The sequence below is a fragment of the Blennius ocellaris genome (genome assembly GCF_963422515.1).
Source record: "Blennius ocellaris genome assembly, chromosome: 9".
Taxonomy (NCBI): domain Eukaryota; kingdom Metazoa; phylum Chordata; class Actinopteri; order Blenniiformes; family Blenniidae; genus Blennius; species Blennius ocellaris.
Window position 1 is genome coordinate 15,013,466 of NC_137658.1, and position 24,402 is coordinate 15,037,867.

Sequence of the window (24,402 nt, forward strand, 5' to 3'; positions counted from 1 at the left end):
GGTGGTGGTGTAGCATATGTGAGATCATGTGCTCATATTCACCAGTGGAATGTAAAAAGAGAGCGAGGGGGGCTTCTCTCCTCTCTTTTGCTTCGTTGTTTTCTGTTCCCTCTCCACTGTGCTACAGCGTAGGTCTGTTTGTATAAGCTCTTTACAGGATTGAGCACGCCATAGAGCAGTCCAGATGAAACAAAACCAACCTCATTTGGTTGTTTTGAAAATGATTCCCTTTATTTTGTTTGGTTCAGGCAGATCCACCTCGTTTGACATGAGGGGAATAAAGGCTCTCCTACGTTCGGGGTCATTTCCCAGAAACATTATTTGTATCCGCACAGCTCTTCCTCTGTGCGCTCGAACTTCTTTCATCAACAGGTTTTAAAAAGTCTCCAGACAACATGAATGAAAGATGCAATTCAACCTCCCTTTTCCCCCCTTTTTTCCCTTTTCGACCTCCTCATAAGTACAATAATCTTCAGTCACTCGTCTCCTCCTCTCCATTGCGTGGCTGTGTGTAGCACCGGAGTGGTGCTGATTAAGCCAACAGAGAGACAAACAGGAGACAAAGTCCCAGCCCACCAGTTTAGTTTCACATCCTGGACTGGAGCTGGGCCGCAGCTTGCCAAGTGGAGGGCTTTTAAACTGGGCTAAACACTAATTGCTGCCCTATTTCTTTTATGTTGCTTCTTTCCCATCTGCGATGGCGCTTCCAGACCTCCACAGCAGCCAGTGCCTCATTATAGCAGACAGTTAACAAAGGCTGGGAAACAGAAGCGGAGAATTCACTTAGGATAGCTATCTAACCGCCAACTAGGAGGCTTGCTCGGAAAATTGAATCAATGACAGGGGCCGGCTTGCGATTAAATCCTTCAGGGATATTAAGATATTAAGATTTTTGGGAATCTTAATTATTCATCTAAATTGTTGCGGCTTGCTTTGATAATGGAATGAATTGGTTGTAAAACTGAACAGCATGGCATGCTGCTCATTGTTTAATTTGAGAGCCTGGCTTTTTAGGGGTTTTGAAAGAGTGCATTTTGAACAACAAAGTTAAAAGCAATTTACTGACAAAGAAAAATTTAGAAACACCTACTTGTTGAGTGCCAATGAGTCGTTGTTTGATTGTGATGTTTGCCTGGTCGTTTTTGTCCCCCGTCCCCCCCACCCTGGTTTCATGCTTGTTTTTCTGTAGGTGTTTTTTGTGAGTGTCGGGAGAGAGGCGGAGTGAGGGGGAGGATGGAGAGGAGGGGGCGAGAGAAAAACAGAATGAGGGAAATGTTGAGGAGGTGAATGAGAGGGAAGGATAAAGCAAGAGGGAATGAGATTGTTGAGCAGGAATGGAGGGGGCAGAGATGAGGAGGGGGTTTGATGGAGGAATAGAGGGAAGGTGGGCAGACGAGGGGGGGCGGTCAGCAACAAAGCCTCATGTTGCTATGGAAACTTGTTTATGCCTCACTGATGCATCTTGTAGATCCAATTAGAGACTGATTGTGTCTGTGTCCTCATAGACACATGCACGTGTACCCAGCCGTTGTGGGTACGTGTAGAATTACACACACACACACACACACACACACACACACACACACACACACACACACACACACACACACACACACACACACACACACACACACACACACACACACACACACACACACACACACACACACACACACACACACACACACACACACACACACACACAGTAGTGACATAATGTATTTATTTTTTAGCATAATGTATTTGTCAGCCTTCATACAACGCTTTAAACTGCCGTCCTTGGACTTCAATCTATCTCTTCATAAATATTGTACAAGTACACACAAATAGACACACACTCACGTGCACATTTTTGTATGGGTGCTATTTTCTGGTGAAATTCATTGTCCTAATGAATTGCCCCTCACTCTCACCTCAACAGTTACACTAAGTGCCTAACCTCAGTCTTTCTACACTGACATAAACCTGATTCATATTGAACTGAAGCAACCCTTTAAACAGGTGCGAGAAAGTAAGGACCCGTCAGTGTGCTAAGGTCATTGGTGAACAAGTACACGCACACACACACACACACACACACACACACACACACACACACACACACACACACACACACACACACACACACACACACACACACACACACACACACACACACACACACACACACACACACACACACTAGTACATGCAGTGCGTTGCTGCTGAAAACCAACAAATTGATTGGAGATGTAGGACAAAGGATACCCCACGTTCTAGCTGTTATCGGCCCTTGAATTAGCACAATCCCTCCCTTCACCCCCGGCCCCCACCTCACCCTCATGACCATCGCACAATAGTGGGGAAATAACGTCTCACCCACTTCCAAGCTTTGCACAAGAGCTCCCATCCACACATGCTTTCATGGCATCATATTCAGCAAGTGAAAAGGGGAAGAGGAGAGGGATCCACACATAGGATTTTGACCATTTTGCAAATTTAATTTTGCTCTTTTGTGAATGGAGACATTTATTTGGTAATGCCTCTGTCCGAAAAGAATGGCCGTGAATGTTAATCCAATCATGTTCATTTACATGGGGGTATTTCTTTAGAAAATGGGACTTTTTAAATGATCTCTTCTTAACAATGGCTGGCTGTTTGCCAGTGTTTAACATCATCGTCAGAGGAGGAAGACTGATGATTGTAAACCGCCCCCTGCCTCCCAGATTCACACTCTCCTCTATCAGTCTCTTTCAGGAGGCATCGTGGTCCTCCTTTCGCCGAGCCTGTCTGAGGAGTCAGTTATTTAGTGGTGAAATGATGTGTGTGATGATGAAATGAGGGACTGTAGATAAGGCGAGATTACACACTGAGAGAAAAAAAGAAGGGAGAGGCAGAGAGGGAGACAGAGAGAGGCCCAGCCCCTGATGTCTTGTTAAAACGTGAGGGATCAGGAAGAACAACAAATGCATTGCGCACTGCTAAATCCTGTTTAAATCCGCTGGCATGGGCAGATCTAGCAGATAGCCCCGCTGCTGTGCTCGCTGTCTGCGACCACAGAAACACACACACACACACACACACACACACACACACACACACACACACACACACACACACACACACACACACACACACACACACACACACACACACACACACACACACACACACCCGTGGTCAGTCCGGCTGTCTGGGTTAATGCTTGGCTAACTGGGACAGCAGAGCTGAACCATGTTGACATTTTAAGCCTCAAACAAGTCCAGAACAATGATTCAGCCCATCTGCCCCCCCATCAGACCACAACCTCGGCCCATTTTGCTGACTGACTAGCGCACACACACACACACACACGCAAACATGAACCTACACACACCACTGCCCAAACACATTGCAAGTCCTCCCACCCCCTCTCTTCACATGCACCTACACACGCAAACACGGACACACACGCAAACACGGACACACACGCAAACACGGACACACACACACACACACACACACACACACACACACACACACACACACACACACACACACACACACACACACACACACACACACACACACACACACACACACACACACACACACACACACACACACACACACACACACACACACACACACACACACACACACACACACACACACACACACACACACACACACACACACACACACACCCGTGGTCAGTCCGGCTGTCTGGGTTAATGCTTGGCTAACTGGGACAGCAGAGCTGAACCATGTTGACATTTTAAGCCTCAAACAAGTCCAGAACAATGATTCAGCCCATCTGCCCCCCCATCAGACCACAACCTCGGCCCATTTTGCTGACTGACTAGCGCACACACACACACACACACGCAAACATGAACCTACACACACCACTGCCCAAACACATTGCAAGTCCTCCCACCCCCTCTCTTCACATGCACCTACACACGCAAACACGGACACACACGCAAACACGGACACACACGCAAACACGGACACACACACACACACACACACACACACACACACACACACACACACACACACACACACACACACACACACACACACACACACACACACACACACACACACACACACACACACACACACACACACACACACACACACACACACACACACACACACACACACACACACAGGGCCTCCTGTTCCCCACCTTTAATGAATAAAAGGGAACAAGCGTTGATCTGATTGAGTTGGCAGCAGAGAGCGAGGTGGAGAGGTACAGTAAGGCCAGATGGATTATCCTAATCCCTCAGTCGATGATCATGGCAGAGGGAAGATGAACCAGGATGCCTTGACCTCCCAACTGACCCCGCCACAATGTTTTCCTCCAGAAACGCATGCCTCTGAAGTAAAAGCTGCATAGATACTGTTGAATCACAGGTCTTATCTGGAGGTCCCGAAAGTATGAGACAGAGGAAAATGTTGCATACTTTGAATGTAATCGTATTTGTAGCAATTTCTGAGCCGTCCATTTTGTGCTTCTTATGAACTTTACGTGTGCTTTGATTTATTTCCAAGTGTCAGAATCAACTTCAGAGGATTTGTGCGATATGCTCTGTTGACTGACGCTGAAAAATGTCAAGCTGCTACATGTAGGGTTTTCGCGAGGCCAAATTAACTCCGCTTTAAACACCGTTCCAGACAAATCTAAACCCTTAACTCCTCTAGCTCAAAGTATTAAGACTGTATAAACTGTTGTTGAGTAATTTGGCGGCATTTCCAGACTTCTTTTTTATGAATTAAAAATGTTGTCTTTCTCCATCTCCAGGTTTGTTGCTGGGAAAGGCCTGGTGATCTACCCAGACATTGGGGACAAGCTGGACATCATTTGTCCCAAAGCGGACCAAGGAAGAGATTACGAGTACTACAAGCTGTATCTGGTGAAGAGGGAGCAGGCTGAGAGCTGCAGTACAGTCCTTGACCCAAATGTCTTGGTCAACTGTAACAAGCCTGAGAAGGACATCAAGTTCACCATCAAATTCCAGGAGTTCAGCCCCAACTACATGGGCCTGGAGTTTAAGAGGAACGTCAACTACTATATCACCTGTAAGTTTGTCACCAAGGATGATTTATTGTTGAGATTTAGCTGTTTAACCTTCATTTAACCAGAGAAGCCCGACTGAACAATCTGAGTCATAATCTCTGCTTCACACTCAGTTACACACAGTCACACCTGGGAGTTTCCTAGTAAAACTGCATGTTAATGACCTGCTGCAGCGGTCCCATAGCAACAACTGGAGGTTATGTGGCGTGCTCAAGGCACAGCGGTTTTGAGGTTGTTTGGGCTGGAAATGTTCCATGTCATTACAGGAGTGAAACTTGCAACCTTAATTGACTCCTGCATGGTTTCTGTACTTTTGGAACATTTTTGAGGGAGAATAAATCAAGAACTGGAAAGATATTGAGAAGAATATAATTTTTATTATTATTAGAGTACTTGTTACGTAACTTAGATTCCATATGTATGCACATATGCATTTATTATGATTATTATGATTATTATGATTATTATTTGCAATAAAAATGTTTACTTAAACTCACCATTTACATTAAGTCATCTGCATTTACTTGCAAATAAATGTTCAAAAAATGCATAATAATTCACAAATGGCATGCAATTAATGGATTTTGCATTCGACAAGCTACAATTTGATTAATAGCCTTTTTTACTGGTAATGGATTTGATTGACTTGATGATTGTAAAAACCCAGTGAAAGAAGCCAATGGTTCTCTTCTGCTTCGTCATCTGTGTTTCTAAGATGTCGTTGACAATGAGCGGGCCTTGGTTTTGGTGTTTAGACTGTGTGATGCTCCGTTTGCTCCTGGAACCTGGTCAAGTCATCGGCAGTAATGACCTCGGGTTCAGCTGGACGAAACAAAACTGGAACCGAAGCAGACTGATTGTTTGAGTGAGAACGCTTTGTTCAAATCCTCAATGACGTGAATCTCAGAGGGTGATGGAGGTCCAGCAGCGGGATCTGGAATCTGGAAACAAATCAGATTCTGGATCTCTGGTGGGTTCTTTGAGGCCAGACCTTTTGAATTCCTGAAAAGGATAAAGATTCAGCAGGTGTCTGTGGTACCAAGGCAGAAACGCCACGTTGCTCCTCAGATTAGCCAGAAATTAGTGGTTCTAATGCTGAAACGCTCCACAAATCTGGCGTCTACAGTTTCACTCAGTATTACTTGTTTTCTAAAACGTCAGGTTGGTCCATCAGTTAGATTTCAGTTAGGACAGACAGGATCGTGTCATCCCTGATGGGGTGGCAGAGCCTGATAAGGGACTTCACAGTGGTGAGAGCATTCAGTAACCTGTCAGAAGGGGCCTTTATAACCCCAACAGACAGTTTGATAAGCTTCTGGAAAGAAATATTTAAAAGTGAGCAAAGGGGGCTGCACCCAGAAACCCTGCTGGGTTCTAAGAACTATCTGATGCTATCTGTCTGACAATCTCTTGGCAGTGACCGGGCCTTTCTCTCAAAGTTTTCTTCTTCAAAGTTTTGTGCCATGCAGGTGGTTTTAGGACTTCTGTTGGATTAATCCTGAAAATAGATTTTTAAAAACATAAGAAAGAACACAAAATGCACAGCATCGTCATTGAATAATTTGAGTCAAAGGCGACTCACTGAAAATTCAGACCATCTGTGCATTTTGTTGCTGACATTTACTTCCCACATCCTGGAACAACACATTTAGAAATGGAGTGAACTTTGCACATACTTAAGAGGGTAAAATCAGCATAAAGGGACAATTGAGAGTAAATTATTCTAACTGGTCTCAGGTTTCCCATCTTACCAAGACACCGCGTTACTTGAAAACCTCCAGCTGAAAGATTATGAACGACTTCATATCGGGAAGAAAACAATAAGGTCTTTGCTACTTTTATCATTGACTCATGTATGTCTTTCAGTAACTTGCAGTTCTCTCAGCGTACAAATCAGTGTCCTACCCTACAGTCCACTTAGCAGTGCTATTTAAAAACATAAAGCATACAAGTCATGTTACAGCCCGACAAGTCAGAGTTGATCAGAGTTTACAGGACATTTTATGTTAGTTGAGATTTTGAAAGATGGCCCGAGCCTTAACGAGAGATGAGATTTTCTTCCCTTTGAAGGGAGTCGGGATCTCCAGCATCCACTATTTTCAAAGAGATCATTTTTATATTTTATCATTTTTAAGATGGCTGCCTGAGGGTAACTTATTTCATCTGGGAAATAATCACGGGGAGGAATAATGACGGTAAGATTAGGATCAGAAAGAAGAAGCTTTGTGGACGAATTACGCAGGCTTTTATTGATGAAATCTCCTTACGTGAGCATTTCTAACAATACAGAAGAACTCAATATTCAATCATATTCAATTGAACTTAATACTTGATGGGTACAGGCTAGAAATCCGAAGCACAAAAAATTTACAAAAAACAACAAAATCACACAACAGGGCTAGTTTAGCTTAGTGCTGAGAGAAAGAGTACTGTTAATGAGAAGAAATCCAAAAGCACAGAGACGTTAAACATGATCTACTTAAGTAGATCATAAAAGACAATATTATATATTGCAAATTCACTTGATATTGTGCTGCCCTATTAGATCCGTCTGCTTTCTTCAAGGAACTCCACTGACATCTGTTTATTGTTTCTGTACATCTCAATACTCTGGCTCATCCATCAAACATTTCTCCTCCAGCTGAAGTGCACGGCCAAGTGAGTATTTTTAAGTGTTCTGATCATTCGGTCCCAAAACTCCACACGCTCTAACTCAACTCTTCAATGCTGTAAACCCATACATTATTTTCAAAATATGTTTTGGACAAGAGCTACGTTTATCGCTGCTCATTAGATATTTGTATGTAATGTATCACACTTAGGTATGAATAATTTGCCTACTGCAACTGATGACTGATGCGTCATTACACACATTGAATTAATGAGATCATCAGGTGTTTTTTTTTTTAATGGAAATTAACTTTGGTATATTATCAGCAGCATATCAATAGATTCAATGTAAAGTCTGAAAAGATAAAAGTTAAACCAACACATATAAAATTCGAAACCCTAAATGTCTGTGTCCTGCTTTTAAAGATTTAGAGTTTCAAAAAGCAGCAAAGAAGCTTTGAAGAGCCACATACATGACGAAGAAGTACTGAGGCAGACTAATGACTTGTTGACTTTGGTCTTTTTAATGGATTTCTGAAAAGTCAGCAGCTCCCTCGCTGAAGAAAACGACAGTGCAGACAGCATTTAGGCCTTTTTAAATGTTTTATTTCCACATCTGTATAACCTTGAAAGGTTTTTGGAAATCAAAGTATGTTTGCTTGCTGATGTTGATATTTGCTACATCTATCACTCAGCACCTTTTTATTTTAGTGATTTGGACATCAGATAATGCCGAGCGTCTAAACTAATGTGTAACAAACGGCCCTTTGCCAGAAAGTGGCTGGCAAAGTGTGGAATCAATAGAGGCCATTAGAGAAATTGGTCATTTCCCTCAGAAAATGAGGAAACAGACGTGCGTGTGTGCTTGCGTGTGCGTGTGTGTGTGTGTGATATGACATACAGTAGCCTTTTTTTTGCACAAACAGTTATTTCTTTATAATCATACCAATACTTACCCTGCATAGTAATGATAGGACTGAATCTTTCATTATCAATAACAACAAAAACAATCCAACAAACAACTGAGGCAAACAATCAAAAACAACAAAAAGCAGACAGTATTGATAGTATCCCACCATGTTTGGTCAATACATTCTTTCCTATCTCCACCCCTAATTCCAAGAACTCAGCACTGTCCGCCCCAATAACTATAAAAAAAAAAAAAAAAATCATCTCTGTGCTTGTAATAAATAAATCTGTCTGGTTTACAGATATCAAATCCCTGGTTACATGTTATTACCTCTGAATAGCTACACAACCCTTCAAATATTTTTTCCTGCACTTTAAATTTCCCCCAAATATGAATATAATTCTTCCGCATATAGCTTAATCTTTATATCATTTAACTTTCATGCCTAAGTAGACATAAAGCTCCTGTAGTTTTTATCACATAAAGCAGCTTTTTTTTCTCTACAAAATCCACATAAAGTTAAATCCCACATATGTTTTTTTCCCCCCTTCTTTTTGTCCTTCTGCCGCAGTCCACTCTATCCCAGCGAACTCAAAAACAGCGCGCAGGGAAACATGGAGTTTGTGATGTTATCAAGCGACAGTTTTTAGGGGGCAGCTCCCGTGGTCACATATCATGTGGACTTTGAGAAATAACTCCTTTGAGCTTTATTACACCCACATGTCTTCAGAAAACACCTTGGGCATTTCTGGCGTCTTCCTAAAGTTTTCCTCTCCCACTGTTTTGCGGCGCTGCTGCACATATTGTCTCCTGATTACATCATAAATATTTTAACTTGCTTTTATTAGTGACATGTGCATCTTGACTCCAACTTTATCCGGCATCAAAGCACGGACATCAAGCTTACTTAGGGTTACTTAGGTTTGCTTTTATACTCTTCCGTGCCTCCTCTGCGTTGCTGCTGCTGATGTGAGCTTCATGTGAGCTTTAGCATTGCTTATTGCTTCCTTCCATCGTATTTCAGACTGTGAAGTCATAACAACAGCCGGCTATAAATCCCTCACAGGCAAGACTGGCGGAGCGGGATCGGGCGTCATATCAGATCATTATTAGGCTCATATACTGTAACATTCGCGCGTCAGCAGTAATCGGATGTAGTATTTGTCTTGGTTTTATGTTAATGTTGTTGTCCTTTTGCAAGGGGAAGAGCTTGTTTTATTTATTCCTCTGCAGCATGTGCATACACTGTGACACACTTCATCTATCATTTAGATAATGGCCGTGTGCCGCTGCCTGTACTTGTGGGTTATGGGTGTTTATTCTTGAGAGAACCAGAGGAGGACTGTGAGCACCTGCGCTCACCGTACTCTTCCTGCGTTACCTGCATAGTGGACTCCAGGGCGTCTGTGCTGAGGCCCCTTTAGGCCAGCTTATCCTCGCCTGGAAGATGTGAGTGCATTATCCCACCGTGTCTGTGGGGAATGCGGTCCAGCCGGCCAGCAGAGCGGTGTAAATCTGCTCGGCCTATAAAGACCCGGCTTATCTGGTCTGATTAACGGTCAAACGTGGCAGACAGCATTTGAGCTGAGAGGAAGATGCATAGGGAGTGGACATTCCACTGAATCCTCCAGCGGTCTCTCTCTTGTCCACCCCCGGCCTCTCTGAGTTGTTTTCTTTATCTTTCACACCCCCACCGCCACCCACTCCCGACCTCACTTCTGCTCCTTCCACCGGGCAGGCTGCGCCACAAAAGGTGTGGGGTAAAGTAAGCAGCAAATGGCTTGTGTGTCTGTATTTGTTTTTATGTGTGTATCCCATGCCTTGCTGTCACCACAGGGGATCCCATCTCCTCGGACCCCTTCACGACCCAGTTCTGACAGGAGTTGTGGGGGTCAAAACTGGCGGCCAGGAGGTCACGGAAACACGGCGGGGGACCAGTAATGATAACCCCGCACTGATCTAAACCCCAGACCAGGACCAGCCTGTGCTGTCCATCAGCTCCCCCCCCCCCCCCCCCCCCCCCCCCCCCCCCCCCCCCACACACACACACACACACACACACACACACACACACACACACACACACGCACGTATATACATACACATTCCCACACTCCCGTCCCCACAAGTGTAAGAGTGAACAAACTGGTTATATTTCATTGCGTTGTCTAAACACAGGATATCGAATGAGCTGTTTGCGAGGAAAATTGCCGTGCCGTGTTTAGGGTGCAGACTCAGGATAGAAGTGATTTTAGACAGGAGGCTTTTAAGGAAAAAGAAATATTATAAGTGGATAAATGAGCAGCGGTGCAAGAAAGAAAGACAGGAGCAGACATGAGTGTACGAACATATACACAGACATACTTTTAAGGTGTCACCGAGCAGAGCCAAAAGAAATGTCCCTCTGTTTCTCTTTTTTTCCACTTCTTGCTGATATAATGCGCCCTGACTACTTGGGTGATATGTTTTCTGTGGTTGACGCTGTGCTGGTGAGTCTCTCTCTGTTCTATATAAGGGTGAGGCCATGAGGCAGTAAACAGAGGCGGCCTGTCGTCGTGCGCTCCTCTCCTCTCTTTGATTTCCTGCGCAGCGGGCAGGGGTAAGCCTGATCCGTCCCGACAGCTGTCACTCTCCATCGCCGTGTACCATCGTGGACTCTTGACACTCACCGACTCCACCACCAGAATACTGCCGCGGCGCAGCACACGTCGTCTCACCTCCGGAAAACCGCGAGCAATCACTGCATTCCTGATGCTTAGCTTCTCTGACTTTTCTCGTAAATCCAGAGGAACTTCCTTTCTTTGTTTTTCAGGAGTCACCGAGCGACTGATATGTCCTCTGGTGTTTGAGCCGGTGATGAAAAAGCTGCTTTCCATTGCCGGATTGATTTAAACATGTGTGCTAACGAGAGGCGTAACAGTTTTGACCCGAACAGGAAAACCTTGGTTTAAGAAAGTCATTCCATCCACCCGAACATCGATTCACCCGTCCAACCCCCACGCAGCGCCTCTTCTGCAGGGTTATTTTCATTGCAAGGGGAATGAAATGTATCTTGTTGAGAAGTGATGAAAGCTACTCCGCCGGCAGACGACACAAAACACATCAAATTAAAATCCGAGGAAAGCAGAATTGCCAATTAACTCTTGCAGCACATATGAACTCACACTAACTAATTTTGTGTAAAAATTTACAATTTAGTTGATGTCAGACCGCCTTATGAATTCTATAGCAAAAGATTATATTCTTTGGTAACAGCTGTTGGGATCCAATAGCAGTATTTTCAGAAGCGCATTTGTTTGAAATTGGAAGTGTGGTGTCTTTATTTATAGTCCTACCATTGTCATATATTTTTATGCTCCATAATATAATTTATTGTACTACCTATATCAATATGCTGCTACTTCATATATTTGTCTTTTTAAATAAGTCTTGTTTTCTTATAAAAACACATTCTACAAAACAAAAATAATCCCTGATTTTTATTTCCTTTTATTTCCTCCTCGTAAAAATGTTTTCCTTGGATATTTTAAACTTTCTTTTTTTTTTAATTTTCAGCTAATATAACTTCATTAGTGGTCATATTTTTAAATAATAAAACAGCATTTTAGTCTTCAACTTGCAGGTATTTTTATTCTGGAAGTTTTCAAAATGTGCCTTTTTCAGATTTTACTTACAAAAACGGGTTCAAGCTGAACTGTTTCACCCAAAATGCCTAAATGAATCAGACAGTCTGCATATGACACCACGGGATGATCTCTCTGCCGCGCTCACACCTTACAGGATTAAGGTTAGGAAGCATGTTGCATATCAACAACATTCATGCTCTTTTGCGTGGGTTCGCTTCTCTACCATTGTTATTTTTTTTGCTCGACAGCCTACACATTATACACCCCTCCATCTAATCCCACCCCCCAAAGGAAATCCTTTTCCACTGGGCAATATGCATCCAGCAATTCTTCTCCTGCCTTACAAGTGTGTTTCGTCTCCTCTGCTTTGCCCTTGGGGGAATTGAAGGTCAAGGTTGAAATCCCCTGCCCCCCCCCAACCCCACTGCAAGAGATCCTGCCCTGCCCTACATACGCCGGGACATAAACACTGTAGCATATGTGCACACACGCGTGCTCCCACGCAGGTATTGCGAGCGGACATGAATTCATAAATGCACATACACATTTTGCATGCTGGCAAATAAATATAAACACCAGCAATAACAGTAATCTGATTAGTTAAAAAAAAAAAAAGTGTTAAATGTCATCTTTTAGAGTTGCAACATAATTACCATAATCAAATGAAAGCCACTTTGAGGAAATTGTGGGGGGTGGGGGGGTGCAGCTGCAGTTGTCATTGAAGCATTTTAACAAAAGACAAAACCATTGTGATTGTCAGATTATAGAGATGCAAATAGCTGGCACATTTTTGCCTCGCAATTAAATGCATTTTTTTTTTTTTCCCTTCCAAGAAATGGTAACTGTTAACATCTGGTAACCCCTCCTCTGAAGAATCACACTCAATTATTTTAATTACAACTGAGAGACAGTGCAGAAGTTCCCTTTGCATAAATCGTGAATTCTCCCACATAGTCTTTATTAGCACGGAACAGCGGGTGTATTATTTCCACGCATATTTATCAGATCGTGGATCGAGAAAATTGCTGATGAAGTTTGAAGTAATGAATTGTATTATCGGCAAACATTTGTGTCGCTTCTTATTAAAATGTCAGGTTTTGCTTCTCGGGATAAAGTTTCATAAAATCTGCTGAAATTGCATGATTTTATTCGATTGTCATACATTAAATTACAACATTTCTTCTACCGTGAGGGGGATTCGAAGACGGAACTTAAAAAGACTTGTGGATCGGTGCACTATGTCATCGATGTTACTGATTTAAGTTTAAAGCAGCTAATCGGTAAGCCTTAACGGATTTCGTTTTCAAAGTAAACCCTGCTAACAGGTCAGGTTTGCACCGATGGAGCAGCATGGCCTGGGATAAGGAGATTTAACCCCATCCACACCTCTCTTATCCTCCCACCCCCTTGTGAGGGGAATATAGCCTGGTGTTTATTAGGGTGCCAGTGTAATATATGACTTTCTGCTTGCTTTGCAAATCTATCCAGGCTGCCTCTGCTACTTGTCCTTTGGATATTTCATTCGGAGAGGGTTAGCAGGCACAGCGTTATTGTCGCTGGTTATTGCCTTTCGTTTATTACAGAGGAGTTTGTTTAGAGTGTGGAGGGTGGTGGTGGTGGTGGAGTGGGGTGGGCTTGGGGTGAGTGGCGGCGCTGGAGGAGAATGAGGACTTTTTCTTTTGGAGGGAGGGCTGCTCACGTGGCTGTACAAGTGAATGGTAACCATTGGTTACGGCTGAACCCGCCGCTGCCAGATGAAGCTGATATATTCATGTATTCATCTCAATTAGTCCGCCGCGCGCATCTCCAAACGCAGACACTCATCCCTACCCGGCTGCGCTCCATGCTTATATTATTAGAATATTTCATCCTGCATGCAAGGCCTCCCTGTCTCTTATTTCCTAGCGTGTCATTCCTTGTTCCTCCTCCTTTAACCATCCAATTCTCACTCAGTAATTCTGCTCTCATGTATCAAAGTTGTGGGTGTGTGTGCGAGAGAGCATGTGTATGTGTAGGTGCAGCAGTTGAAAAGTGCAAGGCATTGTTTTTTTCCCCCCAAAGTTTACTGATAACTCAGATCTCGTCTCAGCACGCAGACCGCGAGAGACCACAGGGTGAACTCTGCAACAACAGCGCCCTTGATTTTTGTTTTCCCTCCACTCGTCAAACACAAACTCATTTGTCCAACCGCTCTCTCGTTCTCTCTCTCGCAAAGAGATTTTCAGTTGTTCAAAGTAGCTCCCTGTTTATCTTTAATTCCATCTCTGTGGTATTTGCAGCCCTTAAAATAGCTTCAAGGGAAAAAGGAGAAGAGACGTCTTAAAAGACAGATGCATGTTTGGAGTCCGTGGTGATTAGCAAAAGTAAATGTAGGACATGAGCAGATGAGCTTCATTGTCCATGAGGCAAACAGTGTGGACAATGGCGGATCGCTTTATGTAAAGAAAAAATAAAATAACACAAGCACAGGATAAAACAATGAAAGCCCATAATCTAAAACACTCAGCAAATGCATATTTCCCGTTTCCATCTGAGATGTCTGAGGTTGTTTGCCCTTTACTTTGCCAACAACACATATTCTCAGTGTCTTTCTTCTCCGGCCAATAGCTAAGCTCAAATCACAGCTCTCTTGCCTGTCAGATGAAGCCTGCTCTCCCTCTCCACCATCCTGAGAACAGCGGTTTGTCTTTTCCAAGGCACACTCTGAAATGGCTTTGTTTTCCGACAGCCATTCAGTGGCACCCTCAGCCGGGGCCTGCCAAGAAGTCCGCCTCCCGGAGCTGGAGCCGGGCGTGTTTACACAAACTCATCGGAGAAATATGGATGTATAATTATAGACGTTGTTAGTTTTAATGTCGCATCCTCGCAATGGAAACCACTGCATGCTTGGTCAGCTACGATGAGGGGCGGCTGATGAAACTCTGACCGGGTATGGCGTGAACGTTTCTGCGGAGAAGCGTTCAAGGGGGAGTAAGAAGGGAGAGAAAAGGGGGCTTTTTTTTCTCTTTTTTTTGATGGAGTCGAATCAGAACTGAGCAAGGCAAACAAACATGAATCACAAGGCGGTGATAGAGATTGCTGTGGTTGTCCAATGCATAAATACAGAGTCTAAATACTGCTCCACAGGCCAGGACCAAACCCGTTTCTGTGAATTCAGCTCAGTGGCAAAATGTCCATGTTCCATTCCAGCTCGACCACAGGCACACAAACACAGTAACAGGAGCAGACAAACACACAAGATGAGTGTGTGTGTGCGCGCGCACACAGAGGCATAAATAAGCACAAAGCCACATAAGCAAATTCAAATATATATACTCATAAGCTTGCACTAGCATGCAAATAGATGCTCACACAAATACACAATGTGCACACACACACACACATCTGCGCTGCGTCTCTCGCAGGTTTGCAGGCCTAATAGAAGCCGCCTCATGCATTGTGCGTCTGTTAATGCACAGTCAAGAGAGCGGTGGCTCGGCTGAGTCGGAGATATTTTCAGGCGGCGGATCCCACGGGTGTAAACGTGTGCGCTTGTCAAGAGTTTGTGCATGCGTGCCATGATGGATGAATAGATTCGGGAAAGAAAACACGTCTTCAAATAAATATGCGTTGCATTTGGGTTCGGAGCCACGCCGCACTCTCACAGTGACTTGAAGACTCCCCCTCCCCCCCCCCCCCCCCCCCCCCCACCCGTTCACCCTCGTTCCAAACCCACGGGTCCAATTTCGTTTTCTCTTTTCGGTTCCGCTTTCTCCGTCTTTTTTCCCCTGTGCAACTTAATCTTTCTCTCCATCCACCTATTTTCTTTCTTCGATCTTACCCCTGCTCTCCCCATCCTCCTCCTCCTCCTCCTCCTCCTTCTTCTTCCCATCTCTGCTGCACAGTGACAGATCCTTCAGGAAATTGTTTCTAGTCTGCCAGACATTTTTGTGTTGTAGCTGTTTATTTGTGCATTGGGGAGAGGGTAGGGCGGGGGCACGGGGGTCTCTGTCTCCGCTCTCGGACTAGAGGTTAAGCCCCTGAACTCCTTCACCGCCCCGTGCCAAAATACGCTGATCCTCGATCAGCGTGGCTTTGCCGTGTAACCAACACCGGGGGATGAGGAGAGAAGAGAGCACCAGGAGAGGATGTAATCAGTGCGTGCGTGTGCGTCCGTGTGCGTTTTGTATATGTGCGTCCAAACGCTGGCTTTGTGTGTATTAGGATGCAATCAGCAGCATTTTTCCCTGTGGTCTGCTGTGCTCTCTGATTGGGGTTTTGGTGAATAACAGGAGGGGGAAAGGCAGGAAAAGTGTGTTTCTTTTCCTGCTTCTTGTGTTGCAGCGCGGCCTCAGAGCTGGAGGAGCCTCCCGCTGTGGTTTTTGGAGCGAAGGCTCGGAGCTCTGGCACTTTGCACGCTGGCTACATCAGACGCTCTATCTGTGATATATGTGTCTCCATGTCACCATGTGTTTTCTTGGTGTCTGTGTCGGTGAGCATCAGAGCTACTTGGACTTGGATTCCTTGTTGGCTGCAGTCAGATCTGTTCAGTCGCCTTCATGTTAGCAGGTACAGAACCCCCCCCCCCCCCCCCCCCCCCCCCCCCTCGCCCCCCCAAGGGCTTCTAGGCGCTCGGGCTCACACGTTCACGTGCAAAGATTCACACACACGCAGTCACAGGGACACGTGCACGCCCACACACCTGTCCACCGGCCGCTCTCTGTCGCCATCTTTGTTCCTCGCTTTTGCAGATTTTGTTTTTGTGGACAACAGATGGGCCGACATGGACTCTCTCTCTCCTCTTTAACAAGTACACTCTCTGTCTCTCGCTGACATCTCTCTCTCTCTCTCTCTCTCTCTCTCTCTCTCTCTCTCTCTCTCTCTCTCTCATCTCACTGGTTCTACTGTCCGTCTGCACTGTAATCTCTCTAGTGCTGAAACAATTTGTCAATTATTTGCTTGAGGTATTCATCAAACGGCTCTCTGTTTTTGTGTGAGTAATATGTTTGACTTATCGGTGGGAACAGTTTTCTGGCATCTCGTGGCAATTTTTTTCTCTCTCAATCCCTCCCCCCCCAAAAAAAAAAAAACTGTGACCTTGATTCTACAAAACATTAGCACAATATGCAAAAGCCATGCAATGACCTGTCATCATTTCAGCCTGACGTCCATGTACAAATATGAAATTTGACAAATTTGATTTATATTTATCTTTCTCTGCTGTTGATGTACATCCAGATCCAATCCTGCTTTAAACTGCTGATTCCATCTGACATAGATGGGTCCAAATTTGTATGCAAATAGTGCAATAATTCATGATTATCTCATTACAAAAAAATGAATTGTGGATTTTTAGGGCAATAGATGTTAGAACAGGATGCGCAAATATGTGTCTGACAGGGAGAGAACCGAAACAAATGAAGAAAACAAACACATTGATACTTCTGCAAACCATTGTCTGTGAACACAGTTCGCTGCGACATCTACACATGCAGGGTGAAACCAAACCATGCTCAACAATTATACGGAACAGGATGCAAAGACGTTGCCCTTGTTCTCTGTGTCACAAATGTTATTAGATAGATTAAGATGCAGAAAAGTCTGTGACGACTGTGAAGAGGAGTGCGCCAGCTCCTGTGGTGCTATAGGAGGTGCGTCGGTGCGCATTGCAAGTGTGACTGGTGCACTTGAGAAGGCTCAGTTATTATTGTACAATATTACACATTTTTGAGCAAGACATGCTGTCGTTCCAAACCTCCATTCTCCCCACAAATATGTTGCTTGTTTCGGGAAGACGATTCCAAACCGCATTATGTACACATATTCTAACAGCTTGGTTGTGTAATAAAAGACTCCGGAGGCTAAACTACTCCGCCGGCAGTTCAGACCTGTCACCTCACTGTAAACATTTGACACAACATGAAACGAGACACTTAACAGAGGAGACCCTGAACAGTGGAGCAACTGTAATCCTATATGAAGCATAAATGGGAAACGTTGTGAATTTCAAGTTTTTCTAATTCAGTGTGTATTTGCATTTTGCCCCCTTTTTTGGGGGGTGGGGGGGGGGGGTCAATATGCATTATGTTTCAGTGGGTTGTTATTCCAAGAAAATAATCTACTTCTTCTGTGCTTGCACGCTGCTCTGACCTGATCAACACACAGGAGGCATCATTAACCCGACGGCAATTTTCTCACCTGAGCCCCACCCCACCCCCCCTTCCCACACACACACACACACACACACACACACACTGCATCGCCGTGCCCTCTCCTCTTGTTCTGAATTCCTCATCGGGTTTGTTTTGCATTGCCTATTTGAGGTTGGAAGACCCGAGCTGGTGGCAGGAGTTATTGTTTGTTTGTTTGTTTCCCATCTTTGATGTGTGTTATTATGCCGAGCAACACAAGGCTGGCTCAGTTGTCATAACTCTCTACTGGAGGCCAGATTGAAAAGGTCAGTGAAAATGAAGCTCCCCTCTCCGTGGAGGATGAATAGATACAGTGTCGCAGCTCCACACACCGGGCAGCCTTATGCACACACTAAACACATTTTGCGTCAACGCACTTGGAGACATGCAGGCCTGGTGAGACTATTTGTCTTTTTTTCTTCTTTTTTTTCCGCGTGCAGCAGCATATCATGCTGTCCGGCATCGTTGGTGTTTGTTGACGGTTTCCATCGCTCGCAGTCCCGGTTCCTCTTACAGGGGAGTTTACTCACAGATTACCTCCTCAATCAGTGCAGGTTTCTGGAGCGTCGTGGCCTTTGACACGCCGTCACTATCTCCCGCCGCATTCCGATCCATTCCAGCGCTTCTTTTATCAGGCTGATTTGTGGCTCGTGGACCATTAGAGGTGGATCAAGGAGGACGACTCCTTTTTCCAGAGTCCAGAGTCCCACAGCACTTTTGTAGACGACCCACAAAGGGCCGGAGAAAAGGCACAGGGGTGATGGGGTGGGGGGGGGTGGGGGTTGGGGGGGTCGTTTTTATCGTCTGTTTGGATTTAGCGGGCGAACCGTGGTTCACCTCATGTGATTATCAGTGCAAATGAAGCAGGACAAAAACTTCAATGAGCCTCCTGCCGAGGAACAAGCTTCCCAACCGACCTGTGTACATCTGTCAGCTGATTACACATGTGTAACCCCACAGTTACAATACCACCCACCACCATGAAGGTTACTGGATGTTTTTGAGGAAATAAGTACTGGGATTTCTTATAAGCTAAGCCTAATACAAAGGCATTTTCATGGGCAAAATAATAGGATAATCAGAGCCCTACTTTGCTTTCCCCCTCTTGGCAGCCTGTTATTTTCGTAGTTTTATTACAAAAAGAGAGGGCTCAGAACACTGCTATTTGCTTTGCAATAAAAGTTAATTTGTCAAATGTTGGTGAACACATTGTTATTGTGTTTGCTTTGGGGGAAAATAGATTTTAGTTAATTTTCATAGAATCCAGTCCCAGTTTGTTTAATATCTGCACAGACAAATCAGAAACTAATGTGAAAGGAGTTGTTTTCCATCTGAGGGGAATAGTATAGTAAAAAGTGTCTCTTGCTTTTATGGCATATAAAACTCTAATTAGAGTTCGGCTTCTGCTGCCTGTTAAATAATCAGCTCCCTAATCAGGCAGCAGCAACAAAAAGTTCAGGATGTTTTAAGAGCAGGTGATTTACGGAGCAGGAGTGATAACCCAGAGTGACCTCAGGGGTCATGTAGTTAATAAGTGCAGGGCAAAAAAAAATAAAAAAATGGAAAGAAACACTATTAAATTTTGTTATGTATGAATTACACTTCTTTTCCAGGAATATTTCCATGTTTTTGTTTGTTTGCCGTCTCAGAAATATTTGACTCTGTTTTGGGAATTTATTTAACTGCATCACGAGCCAAAGAGGCTGGCAGCCGCTGATACAAATCATTTGTGAGAGTGAAAAACACCAAATACGTTCACCCAACATGATGTTTTGAGTGGGCTACATTAGCTTAATATTTGTCAACATGAATCAAAGTGTTGGGCAAATTTGTTCAAAACACATTTTTCACCTAAGATTTGGGTTGTTTCGTGTAGCTTTAGAATAGTGTTAAACATACCATATTCCTTATGATCATTATTTCATAAGACATGCTTTGTCACATGTTTACTAAACAGAGACGCTTACTATGTTGCTGGTAAACATTGGTAAAGATTGTTGAATCCCCAATCTGTGTTAAAAACTGCTTAGTTTTAGGGGAACATGGTTCTTCCTTTATCTCTGAGACAAAACAGCAAAAGATAATTTTCAAATAAATAGTCACAGAGTGGTGTAGTGTTAGGTTGAGGTGGATTTTTGTCTAAAAGTTGCCCGATAGAGTGAATGTGAGTGTGTGTGACTGTCTGTCTCTCTGCGTTTGTCCTGTGATGGACTGGTGATGTGTACAGGGTGTACCCTGCCTTCACCTACACTCAGCTGAGATTGACTAAAGTGCCGAGTCCCGGAGTCGGATGAAACAATCGATTTGTGAAGTTTCAAGCAAAAATTTTAGATCACGAGATTTTCTCATTAACAAGTGCGTTCAGCCACGTCGCACAAAACCACATCACCATGAAAAGCAGAAGTTCGGTCTTGTGTTTCCAAAGCAGATGGAAGTTGTTCCACAATGTAATGAAGCTACTTTGGTCTTTGTAGTGGAATCTAATTTTCGTCTTTGGTTATATTAACGTCAACAAGACTCTGTAAATGAACGGTTTCAAAGTCAAAGTGACGATCGTAATTTCTTTTCATCCCAGAACAATGAATGTATTTAAGCACTCCCTGAAGGCTCTTGGAGTTAGTTTTAGATGAAAGGTGATTTATTTTAGTGATAAAAAAGATTTTGATTATTTAAGGCTTTCTTTCACATTAAGATCCACTTTTTATTTAATTTTACTTCCCCCATATAGTTATTCCACGTCGCCATCTATCTCTGTTTGGAAACATGTGGACACATTTTCTTCTTCCAGCCACATATCACTCGGTAATTTCAGGGCTGTTACTCTTAATAATCTCGACAGATTCTTTTCTCTTTTGTTCACAATTTCTTTTGGCGTCTCTCCAGTTCTCCTCAGTACAAAGGAATGGTTAATAGTGAAAAGAAACTTGAATATTATGCTCCACTCCTCAGCGTATAACTTCCCGGAATGAGCATGACCAAAGGATACGGGGAAAATGTTGAAAGCAGCTCTCTGAACAAAAGTTCCCCGTTAGATTGACGGCAGATCAGCAGCTCTGATCACTTAAGATGAAAGAGAGCTGAATGGCAGGAGGAGGAATCATGTCGACTGATTGTTAATGTGGATTAATGGGCAATTGGTGGAACAGAGTGGGCATCTCGCCCACTGTTTCTGTGATGAGGGGGAAAACCGGACCCATGATGGGATTAATGAAACACTAATATAGCGCTCCCATCTGCTTTAACAAGGGTGAAGCTGTGTGCTCGCTGCTAGCTACACACATGAGCGCACAATCAGGTCTTGTGCACACATACAGAATGGTTAAGGGCGAGATGAACACTAACTCTGCAACTCCCACACGGGCAGTATTAACCTTTAGCTTTTGAGCTTGTGAGTGTGAGTGTGTGTCTCAGCATGTGTTGCATCTCTCCTAACCTTTAGCTCTGACCAATAGGAAGGTGAAATGTGTTTTTTTTTTTTTTTTTTCCCCCTCGCTGACCCACTTTTCCCTCTACTTATTTCTCTGAACACGCAACATTTCAGCCGCCATTAGTCAAATGATGCGCCGTCTGAGAGGGAAGTTCAGAGGCAAGTGTGAGTGTGTGTGTCATGCAGTGTGTGTGTGTGTGTGTCACTCACAGCGTGTTTGTTCACCTGTTCGCTCTGTGTATTTAAAGGTGCTAATGCGTGTGGGCCCATGAGGGCTGTGCCACTTTTCAAAAATAATCATCTAATTGGCGGTGAGAGGCGGTTGTGGCGCACAAAAGAAAATGAACAGTCACAACTGTTGCAATCATTTCTTTCTTTTTACTGAGCTGGTGTGTTTTTAAATGGTGGCTGCTGGTCATGTGAGGCGAACGGAGCGAGAGCAGGCCACATCTTTGGGCTGTTTTTCGCTCTGCAAATGATTCGACTTAAACTGCTGAGGTTTTCTGCGGCTGCACCTCGATGCTATCGGTGAAAAGAGCCATTGCTGCCAATTAGCTACTCTGTCATTAGGGACGGCTGTGTGGGCTACTGGCAACAGAATGCATTAGAGCCCAAATAGCTGGTGAAGTTGGACTAGCTAATAACTGAAAAATGTTCCATACGGAGAGCAGCAGAGTCACAGGCTTGAATTTTACAGCCAGCGTGGTTATTAAATTAATATTGGCTGCTTTTGGCTGCTGTCGTTGCTCCTCATAACTTTAATACTATATGCAACAGCTTATAGTATTATAAGCTGTAAGTCCCAGCGCCCTCAGGTTACGCCGTCTCATTGTGCCAATCGACTGCATTGGAAAATCTGCACTCTAGCAGTGTACACCTGTCAGATTAGGCGGGGGTTTGGGTTTGGAGGCATGCTTGTGTATTCGAAGCAGGCCTCATTCATTTGCTGTGTGTGTGTGTGCGTGTGCGTGGGCGTGTGTGTGTGGTGGATAGTGGAGGGAGAAAGGTTCGGGATGCGATGCGCTTCAAGATGAGTCCGTCTACATCATGTCATGCTGGAGTGTGCTCAGTCTGTTCGTGTTTGAGACAGATGACTTGCTCTGCTCCCCAAGGTCCTCCTGTTATTCTGCATCCCTTATCTCCTACTGATCTGACAGACGGCCCGCTGTGTGTGTGTGTGTGTGTGTGTGTGTGTGTGTGTGTGTGTGTGTGTGTGTGTGTGTGTGTGTGTGTGTGTGTGTGTGTGTGTGTGTGTGTGTGTGTGTGTGTGTGTGTGTGTGTGTGTGTGTGTGTGTGTGTGTGTGTGTTTATTTGTGCAAAGACATGAGTGTGTCATATTTCTTCATGTGCAGGTTGTGTCTTTTCTATCTTCTCCACGTTCAGCACAATGCCACTCAGTTGTGTGTGTAGAAGTGTGGGGGCAAGTTTTTCTTTTTTTTCTTTTTTCTTTTTTTTTTTTTGAGTTATGTATGGAGCTTTGCAGCATGCTGAGTTGGGAAATGAAGAGTGGAAAGTGCAGTGGTGTAAAAGCTCTGCCCCACTAGATCCACCGCAGAGGTGACACACAGACATCCGCAGCTAAATGATGCAGAAGCTCTTTCTGGCTGCAGGCTGTGAGTCTTGTACAGACACACACAGACGCACACAGACACTTTTGTGGACAGACACTTTGGGAGCCGCTGACAGGTCCTCTGCAGAGGTTAAAAGCTGTCATAAGTAGTCTTGAAGGACTAGCCCAGCAGTGCCCAGCAGTGGAAGTCCATATTGTCCAAACTTTGGCTCTGTCATCCGGGTCTGATGTGGAGGGACCACACACGCGCAAACACACACCATAAAATAATTGGAAAATGGACGTATTCCCAAACATTTGTACACAGGCTGATGTACAAACTCAAACTCCTGCACACACTCAAATACACAAAGATGTGCAGCCGCGGAGCTGCTCAACTGCGCTCAGTTGCACGGAGGCCAAAACACACACCATGGCAGGCTTAGAGGAGAGTGTAAGAGAAATGGTGAGTGTGTGTGAGAGAAGTGAGCTGGCAGACATGTGTACACACACACACACACACACACACACACACACGATCCAGCACACATATGCTTCCTCTGCTTTACAGAGAGAGATCACCTCCCACTTCTTCTTCTACTTTCCAAACTGAGCTCTCCTCCTCCTCCTCTCAACTCCTCACTTCATCACCTCCTTCCATATCCCCTCACCAACATATGCAGGCCAAATCCCACACCCCTGTGCGCACACACACACACACACACACACACACACACACACACAAGCACACACACAAGCACTTGCATGCGAGCTACAGTTCAGACAGATCAAGTCTCACTCTTCTCCACCTCGTGCACTCTCATCTTCAAAAAAAAGAGGGAACCTCACGCTTCTACTCCTGCCCCCCTCACCCCACACTCCCTTTTCCATCCCCCCCCCCAAAACACCTCACCTTCACCAACCCTCCTTACCCCCCCCTCCACCACCCCATGCTATCCCATAGTGCTCTCTGCTGGGAGGATTTAGAGGTACCCTGTAATTTTTGTGCCGGAGGAGCTCTTAAGTCCTGCCTGATCTTCTGGCTACACTGTGTGTGTGT

At 44.5% G+C, this 24,402-nt stretch overlaps 1 protein-coding gene across 1 annotated transcript in view; it reads left to right on the top strand.

The window, feature by feature from the left end:
• Positions 1-24,402, top strand: part of efnb1 (ephrin-B1) — a 66,729-nt gene that overhangs the window by 23,768 nt on the left and 18,559 nt on the right. The window contains exon 2 of the mRNA XM_080501807.1: positions 4,775-5,052. Within this exon, the coding sequence (XP_080357933.1) occupies positions 4,775-5,052 (278 nt within the window). The remainder of the gene's footprint in view (positions 1-4,774; positions 5,053-24,402) is intronic.